Source organism: Odocoileus virginianus, chromosome 5 (genome assembly GCF_023699985.2).
Source record: "Odocoileus virginianus isolate 20LAN1187 ecotype Illinois chromosome 5, Ovbor_1.2, whole genome shotgun sequence".
In the NCBI taxonomy this organism is placed as follows: Eukaryota; Metazoa; Chordata; class Mammalia; order Artiodactyla; family Cervidae; genus Odocoileus; species Odocoileus virginianus.
Window position 1 is genome coordinate 81,653,521 of NC_069678.1, and position 15,291 is coordinate 81,668,811.

Genomic DNA, 15,291 nt, shown 5'->3' on the forward strand with positions numbered 1-15,291 from the left:
ACATTTTAAACTGTAAAGAGACATATAAATTTTAAGATCATTAACTCCATAGTCACAGAAATAGACAATGTGATGGTTTTCATACTCTCTTCCTTAGAGCCCAGGATTCCAGAGGTGCCTCAGGGACAGCAGCAGTAAGGCACACACAAAGGGGAGGTAGGATTTCCAGACCCTCCCCCCAAACAGTTCAACTAGAACAACCCTATTTATTTTACCTATTCCACCACTGTGAAAAAGTTTTGAGGACAAGTGTCCAGTTTGTGTGTGCTTCTGAGACATTGTGAGTTTATCCTGTGATGATTTGTGTGATCCTTTGTCCCTTTTGATACTGACTTTTCCTCTTCTCCTTTGACAGACAGATGTACTGGTTCTGAGCTGTGATCTGATAACAGATGTTGCCTTACATGAGGTTGTGGACCTGTTCAGAGCTCATGATGCATCCCTTGCCATGTTAATGAGAAAAGGTCAAGAAAGCTTAGAACCAGTTCCAGGTCAAAAGGGGAAAAAAAAAGCAGGTAAGGAGGGTGGAGTTTGATTTATTTGTTTGTCAAATTCTTATAATTATCATTCATACTTTCACTTAAAAAGAAATATTTATTGAGAACTGACTATCCTGCAGGCACTGTCCTAGGGGTGGATGACATAAAGTCAAATAAGACACAGTCCCTGATTTAAAGAAGCTTATAACTATTGATTGGATTCTGTATTATCCAAGAGGCTTTTGTCTACAGAGAGGAGCACTCAGAACTGTTTGCATTGTGTAACTGAATATATATACCTAAGAAACAAAAAAATCTAATTTAAAATCACTTTTTAAAAAATAATTAAAATCCAATGACAAGTTAGATATATTTAAGCAATTAGGATTACTATTGCAAATTTAGAATGGTTAATTCTTTTGACTACTCCAATGACCCTGAAAGTTGCTCAGTCATGTCTGACTCTTTGCAACCCCATGGACTATACAGTTCATGGAATTCTCCAGGCCAGAATACTGGAATGACTGGAGTGGGTAGCCTTTCCCTTCTCAAGGGGATCTTTCAACCCAGGGATTGAACCATCTCCCACATTGCAGACAGATTCTTTACCCAGCTGAGCCACCACGAACCTTAAGTAGTCAGTAAACAAAACAGTCGTTAACCATGTTTTGTCTTTGGATTACAACATATCTTGATATTTCCCCGGATTCCAGTAGTGGGTTATTTTTTCAATTTTCAGAGAGTTATAGTAATCTTACCAGATCCAAAAGGAAAGAAATAATACTCTACTTCTGCCAGGGTTACAGAATTTGGGTTTTTGGCTTATTGTTGATTTTTAGTTAGGCATAGTTCATGACTGCTTTTCCCAGAGTATTTCAGCTGAGTCATTGATTCTATGACTGGGCTACTTTTAATAACTGAACTTAAGACCAGAAAACTTTGTTAGATCATACTTTTTATATAGGTTTTAGTTTTTCCTATAATGTGTTTTTTCCCCTAGAGTAATGTGTCCTTTAGATTTTTCTTAGCCAGCATTCCTGTCATTACATATTGACATGGTCTGTTACAATTATTAGAAGCTATGTATGGTTTATTAGTATCTGATTATTATTAATAGAGCCACCTAGAATGTTCATTCCTAGGATTTTAGTAATGTAGTTTATACTTTTAGCTCTCTTTTTCAGAACATTTGGTTAATTTATAATTCTGAACTATAGCATTGAAACTTCTTGCTAGGTGCTTTTTTTTTTTCTTTTTCTCTAGGTGCTTTTTGTATTAAAGCAATCACTGATAGAGATTAATCATTGAATCCTCTTTCTACCTTGTTATTATGTATACTTCCCACGTGGATGGATCAGTCCTTTGATTCTTGATATAATTTCTACTTTTGTGAGCTCTGGTTTGCTTATTCACAATTCCTTGTATTCATCCTTTTCTACCTACTAGATAGAAGCAAGTGTATTGTCAGACTTTATAAACTTATGTATATTTTACAAATAGTTTTTTTATATATAATCCTCTACTTATAACAATGTAAAAAAATCAAATACCTTACTATAGTTACTCTTCTTGGTATTATAACTTTTTTGTACATTGTATATTAGCTTTTATGTCTTAATTATCATTATAGATGAGTAGCTTTTCATTTTATTTTAAATTAACTATTATCTGTCCACTTTAAAATTGATGCTTAAATGGTAACAACATGGTTATTGAAAGTTTCTTTAAGGTGGCTGTTCTGTTTTTGAAAAAGTGTGATGTTCACTGGTAAATTGCTGTATGGTTAGATTCTGAGTATGGAGGGCAGGGAATCTGGAAATGGTACTGGAGAGAATACAGGGATTAGCCTCACGAGTTTGAACTTTATCTTGGAAACACTTGGGATATATTTGAGGACTTTTAAATAAGAGAATGTCATAATCAGATTTGTATTTTAGATTTTTTCATTCTTTACATAAAATTTTGAACTCCTCAATATCTATATTTTGTTGTATTTGAGGACCAGGTTTTAAATTCTTAGCATGGAATGTTATGCATTTCAATGATAAGCATTTTAAGAATCATAAATTTCTCAGATTGTATGTTTGGTCTGTCTCTTGACTGCTCTTATGTGGCAGAACAGCCAGTGGTCCTCTCTTTCTCAGATATTGTTTAATAGTCTGGATCCGTTAGGTCCAAGTTTCCCAAAGAGTGTTCTTACTGGCTTATTGGAGAATGGCTAATGGCTAGATGTTTCAGGAGCCATCTTTCTTCCTGTTGCCACTTCCTTCTCAGATTTTTAGGAACTAAAGATACTGAGGAGGGCAGGATCAAATTAATTTATGTTTGGATTTTTGGAGCTTTTTTCCCCCCTGCTGCAAGCCTTTACATGTAATGTTCTCTGCCAGAAATGCTCTTCCTTTACCCGAAACACATGCACTCTAAATCCCACGTAACTTTCAAATTATCTGCTGAGAGAGGCCTTCCTTGACCCTCTAATTCAACCCCTATTTGCCTACATGTGGCAGCCCTACTCTGTACTTACTCTCTCCTCTATTGAACTATAAGCTGCATGAGAATAGGAGTCATGTCTGTTTTGTTTAGTTTATCCCCATATCTGGCTCAGTTATGGCCCATGGTGACTAGTCAGTAGATATTACTGAATGGTTGAGAGGCCTGCCTATAAAGGTATCTCTTATTGCCCTCAAGGTAAGAGAAAGTATATTCAAGCCCTAGATGTTTAAGTCTTAAAAATTTGAGTCTAAGGTGTAGTTGGATTCATGAATGGGTATTATAAGAGTCTGAGTTTCAGCAGTATACAATATACTGACACTACATTGCCTTTTTTTTTTTTTTTTTAACTAATCTTAGTTCCCTGACCAGGGATCAAACCTCAGCCCCTGCAGTGGAAGCGTATAGTGCTATTTAGCATATTGATCACCAGGGAATTCCCATTGCCTATTAATTTGTGTTTAGAAATGTTTCTAAGATTTTTAAATTAAACAGCTACTGCTATAGCATGGTTGTTAAAGGCACAGATTCTGGAATTCAGACTGAGTGGGCTTCAGTGCTCAAAAACTGTGCAGTCTTGGACAAATTATCTAACTAACCTGAACTTCATTTTCTTTAGCTGTAAAATGAGACTGAATCCTTTGAGGATTTTTGTGTGAGAATTAAATGAGATGTCTGTATATCAGGCAGTCTACTTCTTGAAACAGCATAGTTGGCCCTCTGTATCCAGGTTTCATAATATGAATTCAACCAACCAGTTGTATAAAGATTTCCACTTACCATCCCTTGCTTGTTAGAAAATCCAAGATTTCCTTCTCTCTCAATTTCAGTGAGAACATACTGTATTTATTTTGCTTCATCACAGATTAACATGTTTACTAAGAGGCTTTTTTTTCCTGGGCATTCCTCTGTACAACTTGATTGTACAGATGGTTTTATGGTTTTATGATACAAATTATTGACTATTATCTCTACAGTTCCCATGTCTCTTGGAATGTTTGAAATGGAAAATGTTCTAGGAAATTGCTGTTTAACTTACTCAGTTCACTGTAGTATTTCTCAAACTCTTCCCTAGTTCTCAGAGTAATGGATAGCTTTGGTCCAGACTGTGTTAAGTCGTTCAGTTGTGTTCAGCTGTTTGCAACCCCATGGACTGTAGCCTGCCAGGATCCTCTGTCCAAGGGATTTTCCAGGCTAAAATACTGGAATGGGTTGCCATGCCTTTCTCCAAGGGATCTTTCTGACCCAGGGATTGAATCCATGTCTCTTATGTCTCCTGCATTGGCAGGCAGGTTCTTTACCTGAGTCCAAACTAGATCAATATATATCAGGGTGCTTCAGAATCTCACAAACGAAAGCTGTCACTTGGTTGTCATCTCTCAGTCAGCATAGCTCCCTCTATATTAACACATGTTGGCAGGCAATTCTGAGCCTGTATTTCTTTTGCTTCAGCTTCCTTTATTTCTCTCAAAGCTCTTCTTCAACAAGCAAATTTCTGCTCCTGTTTAGGCTTCTGATTTAACTTTTTTTCTCTTCTCAATCTCATTCTTTCTGCCCCAACCCATTTTTTTCCCCTGATCATGTCCAATAGAAGTGATTGAAACCCCTGCATACTCAAAACTGAAATTCTTGTGATTGAGAAATCAGTATACAGAAATAGGTTCAAATATAGTAGAAATTGTATGTCATGGTGTGACAGGTACAATAACAGGAACATGTACAAAATACAGGGAGCAATTTAATGTTTCAGTTACAGGGAAATGTGTTTCAAGGCATAATATTTGAAAAGAAGGAGGCGAATTATTTACTTAGGTACAGACAGGGGTAGCTGGTATGAAATCAGATCCCTTACTAACAAATACATTAAATTTTGATGTAGTCATTGAATTTAGGACATGTTGTATATAAAATCTATGCTAAGCCCTGTGTGAGAAACATAAATAATCAAGATTTGCTCACAAGATAAAATTAATGGGGCTAGGTAGTTTTGTTACTTACCAACTTGTATAATCCATCTATGGCCTAGTAACACTTTGGATAGTTGTCCAAAAATCACATCAGTGGTAAGTGATAGAATCAGAACTTGAATTCATGGCTTCTAACTCCACGGCCTGGACTTTCTAGTTCATTTCTTTTTTTTTTTTTTTCCCTTAATTTAATTTTAATTTTTTATCAGTGTTCTATATGCCCATAATTTTAAAAGTACTGTAATCATTCATGGTACATTGTAATAAGTAGCAACCCCCATCCTGTCTATCCTCACCCTACTCGGAGGCAGCCACTTAACATTTTTAGTCAATTTTTTTTCACATTTAATCCCACATCTCAAATGACATGCTTTTGGTTGCTGTGTCTTGATATTTTTAGTTTTAGGAATTATCTACTTACTTTCTACTGTGAAACTTAAAGATTGAATTCTATTTTACCACACCCTCTCCCCCCACACACAATGCATGCAAATTTCCAGTCTCCCCAGCTTCCTAACGTAGTGACTTATATTGTAGTGTTGATTAACTGAGTATATGTTTACATTATTATGAACTTATAAATGATATTCACAGCAGAACCTTGTAGTATGTTGTTATTTTTCTCTTTATTTTCCTAAAAATTGTCTTGTTTTCTCACTTGCCTAATTTTCTATGTATTTATTACCAATTCAACCTTAATCCCAGTTGTGTGAATTTTCTCTAATTACTTTCCAAGAGTCTAAGTATTTCCAGAATTTCAAATTCTTGAAGATCTCTCTCCTAGATTCTGGATTAGTTGCTCTGCTATAGAACTATCTTTTTAGGTTGACTCTTCATATCTCATATCTTGAGCCTCATATTTTCCTCTTTCTTAGCTTATGTACCTTTGTGTGTGTGTGTATAAAAATATAACCTCTGGTAGACTCCTAAGATGGGGTTTGTGAAAAATAAATTTTATGAGCTTTTGCCTGTCTTTATTCTGCTCTCATACTTATTGGATATTTTGGCTGGATATAAAATTCTCTTGGAAATCCTGACCCCTCAAAATTTTGAAGATATTATTTCACTATATTCTAGCTTTTCTGTGAAGTCCAATGGCATAGTGATTCTTGAGTCTTTGTATGAAATTTTTTTTCCCTTTCTAGAAATGTATAGAATCTTATTATTTCCAAACTTCTAAAATTTCACATTGATATGCCTTAGTGTTTTATTGTCATCTCTTGTGTTGGATGACATTTCTTGTGTTGGATGATCTCTTGGGCCTTTCAATCTGAAAATTCAAGTCCTCAGTTCTGAAATTTTTTTTCTCAAATTAATCTCCTTTTTTTTTTAAAAAAAATTAAGTGCAGTTTTATTCATACATGTTTAATGTTCTCATAGACTCCAATTCTCTGTTTTGTTTGCCTGTTTTTTTTTTCATTAAAGTATATTATAGTTGGTTTACAATATTATCTAAGTTTCAGTGATTCAGTTTCTAAAGATTATATTCCATTTATAGTTATTATAAAATACTGACTACATTCCCTGTGCTGTACAATCTATTTTTTTTAGCTTATTTATTTTATACATGGTTGTTTGTACCGGTTAATACCCTACCTCTGTTATGCCTCCATCTTCCTTCTCCCCACTGGTAACCACTAGTGTTGTCTATATCTGTGAGTCTGTTTCTTTTTATTTTTTAAATTTCACATATAATTGATAATATACAGTGTGTGTCTTTCTCATAAGACTTATTTCATTAAGTAAGTGTAATACCCTCCAGGTCCCTACTTGTTGTTACAAATGGCAAATTTTCATTCTTTTTTATGTCTTGCTGAAGAACTCCATACTGCAAGTTCTGAACATGTTAACTTAGATTTTCTATTAAGGATTTCTAAGTTTTATGCTTGACACATAATTCCTTGATCCAGACAGATTTGTCTTTTGTATATGGTGTGAGGTTGGCTTTTTTTTTCCCCATGTGATGTCCCTTCTTCCTTGCTCCATTTGTTAAATGGACCTTTTCTCCAAGGATAAAAGGTGAGAATCTTTTAGCAAAGCATAAGTTATGAATTTATGTAACCTAATCACAAATATAATATCTCATTACTTTTGCACCTTCCTGGATAGAAGCAAGTAGCTAGGCCAGCCCATACTCAATGGGAGAGGATACAGAAGGGTGTGAATGCTAGGAACCTGTTATAATTCTTTGAGCCTGCCTACCAAAGCTGAACCCACTAATATGTCTAGGGCTTTAGCTGGGACAGCCAAGTTTCTTTCTTTTAAGAAAAAAAAAATTATTTATTTATCTAGTTGTGTCCAGTCTTAGTTGTGGCATGTGAACTCATAGTTGCAGCATATGGGATTTAACTTCCTGACCAGGGATTGAACCCAGGCCCCCTGCATTGGGAGTGTGAAGTCTTAGCCACTGGACCACCAGGGCAGTCCCTTTCTTTTTTCATTTAGTCTCTTACATAGGAGGCTAGCCCAGGCTTGCTCACATGGCAGCAGCAGCAGGTTCTAAGAAAATAACAGAAGCTACACAATCTCTTGAGGCCAAAAATCATGACTTACGTTGTATCACTTCCTCCAAACTCTTGTTAGTCAAAGTTAGTCACTAGACCAACCTAGATACAAAGGATGGGGAAACTAACCTTACTTTTTTTTGTTTTCCTTCTGGTCAGCACTTTTTTTTTCTCACACTTTTTTGTTGTAGTAAAAAACATGTAACATAAAATTTAGTTTAGTGGCATTAAATATGTTTATAATGTGGAGCACCATCGCCTCTACCCTTCTCCATAACTCTTTTCAATCTTATAAAACTGAAACTTCATAGCCGTTAAATATGGCTATGAGAGAAGTAGCCCCATTTTCTCCCTCCTCCTAGCCCCTGGCAAATGCCATCTGCTTTCTGTCTGTATGATTTTGGCTACCTTAATTTAAGTACCATATGTAAGTAGACTTATATAGTATTTGTCTTTTTGTCACTGTCTTTTTTTCATTTAGTACAGTGTCCTCAAAGTATATCTATGTGGTAGCATATTTTAGGATTTCCTTCCTTTTTAAGTTGAATAATATTCTCTTATGTGTATATACCACATTTTGCTTATCTGTTTAGTTCATAGATGGACATTTGGGTTGCTTCTACATTTTAACTATTTTGAGTAATGCTGCTATGAACATGGGTATACAAATATCTCTTCAAGACCTTGCTTTCATTCCTTTGGGTATATACCCAGAAGTGGAATTGCTGGATCATATTGTAATTCTATTTTTAATTTTTTAAGGAGCAACCATGCTGTTTTCCACAGTGGCTACCATTTTACATTCTAAGCTCTATTTCTTGATGGAAAGAGCTACAACAAATCTGTAACCCTTTTAAATCTATAATATACACTATTAATTTTTATTTGCTAATATTTTATTCAGGATTCTTATATAATGAGTGAATTTGCCTGTAATCTTCCTTTCTCATATCTTTGGTTTTGGCATCAGTATCATACTGGCTTCATAAAATGAGATGAAATTCCCCACCCCAAACATAAGGCCTGTCACAGGGCTGGTGCACAAATATATTTCTTAGTTGAATGAATGAATGGATAAGTAAATGACTAAAGAGGAAACAGAGAAGAAAAAAACAACTGGAAAAGTATATGGATAGTTGGTTATGACAGAATTTTTTTAAGATGGGAATTCATAGTTTAACTGCCTTTTTAACCTTATTTGTGTAAACTTTCTCTTAGGATGGGCAATCTAATGTTTTTGCTCTGCTTCCCAAGTGGAATTCACTTTGTTAATGCAGAATAGAAAGAAATCTGTCCAAGTTTCTATAACTTGTATCATATTCTGAGGTCCTAGTTACTATGGTAGCTACAAAGAAGCCAATACAAGGAGTGGGGCTTGAGAGTGAGGGAAATGTGACTGAAGTGCAACATAGCTGAAAAATTGATTTGTTGGAAATTATTGCTCCCAGGACATTGAGTAATTCAAGGTTTCTGTGGGCCAGAGGAGTTGGATAGGGTAAGCACTCCAAATATATCCAAAAATAACATCTCTGTGTTATTTCTTTTTAAAATGTTGGCTTGTAATCAGACCTTTGCAGACTTTGTTATATTCTCAAGTTTCCATGTAATGGATGAATTGATATATGTCACAGTTGCTTTGTGGTATTTGAAATTCTTTGTAAAATATAGCTTCAGTTGAAATTCTGTAAATTTCATATTGGCATTCTTTTTTTTTTTTTTTAATATTTATTTATTTATTTTACTTGGAGGCTAATTGCTTTACCATATTGTGGTGGTTTTTGCCATATGTTGACATGAATCAGCCACAGGTGTATGTGTCCACCCATCCCCAAGCCCACCCCTCCACCTCCCTCCCCATCCCATCTCTCTGGGCTGTCCCAGTGCACCAGCTTTGAGTATCCTGTTTCATGCATTGCACTTGGACTGGTCATCTGTTTCACATATGGTAATATACATGTTTCAATGCTATTCTCTCAAATCATCCCAACCTCGCCTTCTCCCACAGAGTCCAAAAGTCTGTTCTTTATATTTGTGTCTCTTTTGCTGTCTTGCATATAGGATCATCATTACCATCTTTCTAAATTCCATATATATGTGTTAATATACTGTATTGGTGTTTTTCTTTCTACTTACTTCACTCTGTATAATAGGCTCCAGTTTCATCTACCTCGTTAGAACTGACTCAAATATGTTCTTTTTAATAGCTGAGTAATATTCCATTGTGTATATGTACCACAGCTTTCTTATCCATTCATCTGCCAGTGGACATCTAGGTTGCATGTAGGATGTCCTAGCTATCATAAACAGTGCTGTGATGAATATTGGGGTACACATGTCTCTTTCAGTTCTGGTTTTGTCAGTGTGTATTCCCAACAGTGGGATTGCTGGGTCTTATGGCAGTTCTATTTCCAGTTTTTTAAGGAACCTCCACACTGTTCTCCACAGTGGCTGTACTAGTTTGCTTTCCCACCAACAGTGTAAGAGGGTTTCCTTTTCTCCACACCCTTTCCAGCATTTACTGTTTGTAGACTTTTGATAGCAACATACTGGCATTATTTATCCTTCCTTCTTTGGAGTTCACTTATCTTGGTAACAAAAAAAAGTGTAATTTTTTATGACAGTTTCTCCCTGTTCAGATTAAAACACTGCATGTGAGCTAACCAAAAAACATTTGAAAGAATGAATGCTTTCAAGAACCTGAACTGAACACATTATACACTTGAGTGAAACATTTGGTTTTAGGTATAGGCAGCTGCAGCCAACAGGGAAGCATACTAGGTTATATAGTGGCCATTGTCTGTCAGTAGGAGGTAGACAAGTTCATCTTTAGAGATGCCGTTTTTCCTAGAACTCAACTTTTAGTTTTTCTCTTTCAAAGAGGCATTAAATCATTGCTTTATTTGATTGTTGTGAAGATCAAATGAGAGTGTGTCTTTGTTTAATTTTTAAAACTTAAACATTTTATTTGATGTTTTAGTTAAAAGCACTAAATACAGCTTTACAGATATTATTAATTCATTTAGTTCTCCTAACAATCCTGTGAGGTAGGTGTCGGGACTATTATTTCCCTCTTACAGATGAAATTGAGAAATAGAAGTTTGGTATTTTGCTCAAAGATATACAGCTAGTATGTGGAATTCATACCCAAGTAGTCTAACTTCAGAGGCTCTCTTCTTAATCATTACACTATGCTGTCTCTATGTGAAAATGCTTTTGTAAGCTATAAACAGATACTGTAGGGATGTTACTGGCAGATTTTATTAAGTGTTCAACATTGTACTAGATGTTGTAGAAGATCTAAAGGAATCATAAATCTGCCTTTTTAGAATTTGTAATCTTGTTAGGGGAAAGAAATATGACACAGAAGACAGCAATAATATGGCAGCCTATAAGATCACTGTCTGCCAGAGAACTCTCCTCATCTAGTAAATATGTGCCTTATTTTCTTTCATTGCTCCCATCCACAGCATAGAATCTAGTGCGTAATACACATATAGTTACTGTTGGCTAAATGTGGATGTCCTTAAACACTATTCCCATTTACACAGTGAGCAGACCTAGGTTATTATTTGCAAAGAAGCAGTTGTACTTTCCTTCTGTTCCATGCAGTGAACTTGAGATTCATCCACTTAATTTGGCTAAGCAATATCTTGATTGCCCCTCTTTTTCTTTAACTTTTCATTTTTGATATTTACTTATTATTTTTAACAAATAAAAATTTATATATAAGATAAGCAGCATAATGTTTTGATATATGTAAACATTATAAAATGATTACCACAAACTAATTAAAATATCCATCATCTTGTTAACTTTTCATTTTTTTATATAATTTCACATTTACAGGTTATAGGGGTAGTACAGAGATTGCATATATCCTTTACCCAGATTCCCCAAATGTTACCATTTGCTCTAGTATTCTCCCTCTTTCCCTCTTATGTATTCAATATATTTGATGTATATACAATATATTATATAATCATTATTTTTCTGAATTATTTATGAGACTAAATTGCAGACATGATTCCCTTTGCCTTTAACACATCAATGTGTGTCTTTCCCCGATACTCCTCACCCAAGAAGGACAAATCTCCTAATATAGGAAATTACATTGGCACAATACTTTAGTCTGCAGACTTTATTCAAGTTCACCAGCTAACCTAATTATATCCGTTAGAGCAATACAAAAAAATTCTGACTGCCCATGTTTTAAACACTGTGATGAGTACGTGTTAAATAATACTCACTCCTGTATTTGGTTCCAAAAGCATTGTGAGCAGGTGCCCTGTCCCCTGACTTAGTCACACAGGCATGGCCAATGGCTTTGTTTGATTTTCCTTTTTGTGTGTGATTCAGTGGAGCAACGTGACTTCGTTGGAGTGGACAGCACAGGCAAGAGGCTACTCTTCATGGCTAATGAAGCAGACTTGGATGAAGAGCTGATCATTAAGGGATCCATCCTGCAGAAGTAAGCCCAGGGGTTTTTCTTTTTGGCAGTTCTCGTTGTCTTAAAACAAAATAAAACCACCCAGTGGATGGGAAAAACGAAATGAAAACTAGATTAATCTGTGTGAAACTGACAAAAAGTATGTGAATGTTTTCCCATGAGGTAGGATAGAGGCTTTTCTTTACCACACAAGCTTAGCTTTTCCCTGTGTCTTTTCTTGCCAAGGTAGAATCAAATCCTGCTTTAGAGCAGGGCAAGTGGCTGTGGAGAGAACAGGAAACAGAACTATCTTTCCAACAGTGTTATAGAACTTCCTGTTTTTTTTTCAACTGTGGTAAACATACAACATAAAATTCATCACTTTAACCATATTTAAGGGTACAGTTCAGTAGCATTAAGTGTATTGACATTGTTGTGAAGCAGATTTCTGAAACTTTTTCATCTTGCAAACCTGAAACTCACAATTCTCCTTTATCTCCTCTCCCCAGCCCCCGGCAACCACCATTTGACTTTCTGTTTTTCTGAATTTGACTACTTTAAGTACCATTTATAAGTGGAATCATATACTATTTGTATTTGTCACTGCTTCTTTCACTTAATTAGTATAATGTCCTCTAGGTTTATTCACACTGTAGCATGTGTCAGAATTTTTTTTCCTTTTCAAGGCTTCATAAATTCCATTGTATATATACACCACATTTTCTCTGTCTGTTAATCAGTCAGTGGACATTTGGGTTGCTTCCACCTCTTGGCTTTTGTGAATAATGCTGCAGTGAACATGGATGTATAAATATCCCTTTGAGATCCTGCTTTGAATTCTTCTGGATATATACCAGAGGTGAGATTGCTGGATTGATAGTTCCTATTTTTTATTTATTGAGGAGTATCCATACTGTTTTCCATTTTACAATCCCACCAGCCATGCACAAGGGTTCTAATTGCTCTATATTCTCATTAACATGCGTTATTTTCTTTTTTGTTTTGTTTTGTTTTTGATAGTAGTCATCCTGATGGCTCCACATAGGGAGCCATATAGTCACATTTTCTTTAATCAGCATTTTATTGACTACTTCCTCAGCTTGGACTTCAGAAGCCACTATCCCCAGTGGGCATCACTACCTGATGCCACTACATAGGAATGCTTAATAAATGTTTGGAGCTTGGAGGAAATGAATGTGAGAGTGAAAATTGGGAAAGAAAAATGTCTACTGGTTGGTATGTTTTTTCCACTGGTTGGTGCGTTTTTTCCTGCTTGTTTGTTTTGCTCTCCAGCACAGTAGAGGTAGAAGACATATTTTAGAGTATATATTTTAATGAAAATGAAGTTAAACTCTAGTTTCAATTGGCCCAGTTACTCCTATGGATAAGAGTTCTATATTGGAGCTTTGGTTGTCTCATCTGTAAAAATGAGTTTAATAACAATAGGGCTGCTATGGAAAATTTGTTGTTGTTCAGTCGTTCAGTCATGTCCAACTCTTTGCGACCCCATGAACTGCAGCACACCAGGTTTCCCTGTCCTTCACCATCTCTCGGAGTTTGCTCAAACTCACGTCCATTGAATCAGTGGTGCCATCCAACCATCTCGTCCTCTGTTGTCCCCTTCTCCTGCCTTCAGTCTTTCCCAGCATCAGGGTCTTTTCCAACGAGTCAGCTCTTTGCATTAGATGGCCAAAGTATTGGAGCTTCAGCTTCAGCATCAGTCCTTCCAATAAATGTATGTAAAACAGTTAGCATAATGCCTGTTCCATAGTAGGTGACCAAAACATAGTAGACATCACCTATAAATAAACAGCTCTTGAGAAAAACACTTGTGGATTAAAGTGGCTACTTCAGATTATATCACAGAACTTCCTACTACTTGTTTCTAATCAAGTGTGAGAAATAATTTAAAAAGTGGCAGAGGGACTTCCCTGGTGGCTCAGTGGTAAAGAATCTGCCTACCAGTGCAGAGAACATGGGTTCCATCCCTGATCCAGGAAGATCCCATGTGCTGCCGAGCAACTGAGTCATGCACCCCGCAACTGAGCCTGTGTTCTAGAGCCTGAGAGCTGCAACTGCTGAGCCCACTAGCCACAACTACTGAGGCCTGTGCACTCTGGAGCCCATGCTCTGCAGCAAGAGAAGTGACCACAACGAGAAACTCATGCACTGCAACTAGAGAAAAGCCTGTGCAGCAAGGAAGACCCAGCATAGCTAAAAATAAATAAAACTATTTTTTAAAAAAGCATGAATAAGACCAAGAGAATCAATGTATCCAACTATGCAAAGGTATAGCAAAAATTAAAGCAAGAAAAATATACTGCAAAAACCTGTCCTGAGAAAAACAACTCAGTGAATACAAAGAATTTCCTTACAAATATATAATTCTGCAACTGCAGAACACTTCAATGGACTGTGAATTTAATAAATAAGAGTTCAGTGATGAGATGGTATTATGAAAACAAAATGAGATAAAAGAAAATGTTACAGAAACAAGAAGATAAGTTGAGGACCAAATAACTACAGAATTAATTAATTAATTTTAAAATTGCAAAGAACAGAACTGACACAACTGAAATCAAATTTTATATATAGAGGAAAAATTTAAGATATCCAGTACTCTAGATGAAAATAAAAATAATTGAAATTAGAATTTAATGGAAATAAGTGAGAAAGATAATTCAATATAATTAATGTCTCATATGGTCAAAAGATGCATTCAGGGATACAAAGGATTCTTGGTAAAGTAATTTAAGGATTTTGGGGAGGGGCACACCATGCAGGATCTTAGTTTCCTGACTGGGAATTGAATCCCTGCCCCCTGCATTGGAAACACAGTCTTAACCACTTAGACCGCCAGGGAAATCCAGCACTTGGTTTTAAATCTTTTACTCCCCCACTGAATCATTTAGGATTCTATTATCCAGAATTTTGAAGGATCCCAAAAAGAGCATCAGTTCAGTTTAGTTCAGTTGCTCAGTCTTGTCTGACTCTTTGCGACCCCATGGACTACAGCACACCAGGCCTCCCTGTCCATCACCAGATCTCAGAATTTACTCAAACTCATGTCCATTGAGTCAGCGATGCCATCCAATCATCTCATCCTCTGTTGTCCCCTTCTCCTCCCGCCTTCAAACTTTCCCAACATCAGGGTCTTTTCAAATGAGTCAGTTCTTCACATCAGGTGGCCAAAGTATTATTGGAGTTTCAGCTTCAACATCAGTCCTTCCAGTGAATATTCAGGACTGATTTCCTTTAGGATGGACTGGGTCAATCTCCTTGCAGTCCAAGGGATTCTCAAGAGTCTTCTCCAGCACCACAATTCAAAAGCATCAATTCTTTGGTGCTCAGCTTTCTTATAGTCCAGCTCTCACATCCATACATGACTACTGGAAAAACCATAGCCTTGACTAGATGGACCTTTG

At 36.1% G+C, this 15,291-nt stretch overlaps 1 protein-coding gene across 2 annotated transcripts in view; it reads left to right on the forward strand.

Moving 5' to 3' along the window:
- The window catches only part of EIF2B3 (eukaryotic translation initiation factor 2B subunit gamma), a 109,031-nt gene that overhangs the window by 39,961 nt on the left and 53,779 nt on the right, over window positions 1-15,291 (forward strand). For both annotated transcript variants that reach the window (XM_070468249.1, XM_070468250.1), the window contains exons 4-5: window positions 356-515; window positions 11,797-11,908. In XM_070468249.1, the coding sequence (XP_070324350.1) occupies window positions 356-515; window positions 11,797-11,908 (272 nt within the window). The remainder of the gene's footprint in view (window positions 1-355; window positions 516-11,796; window positions 11,909-15,291) is intronic.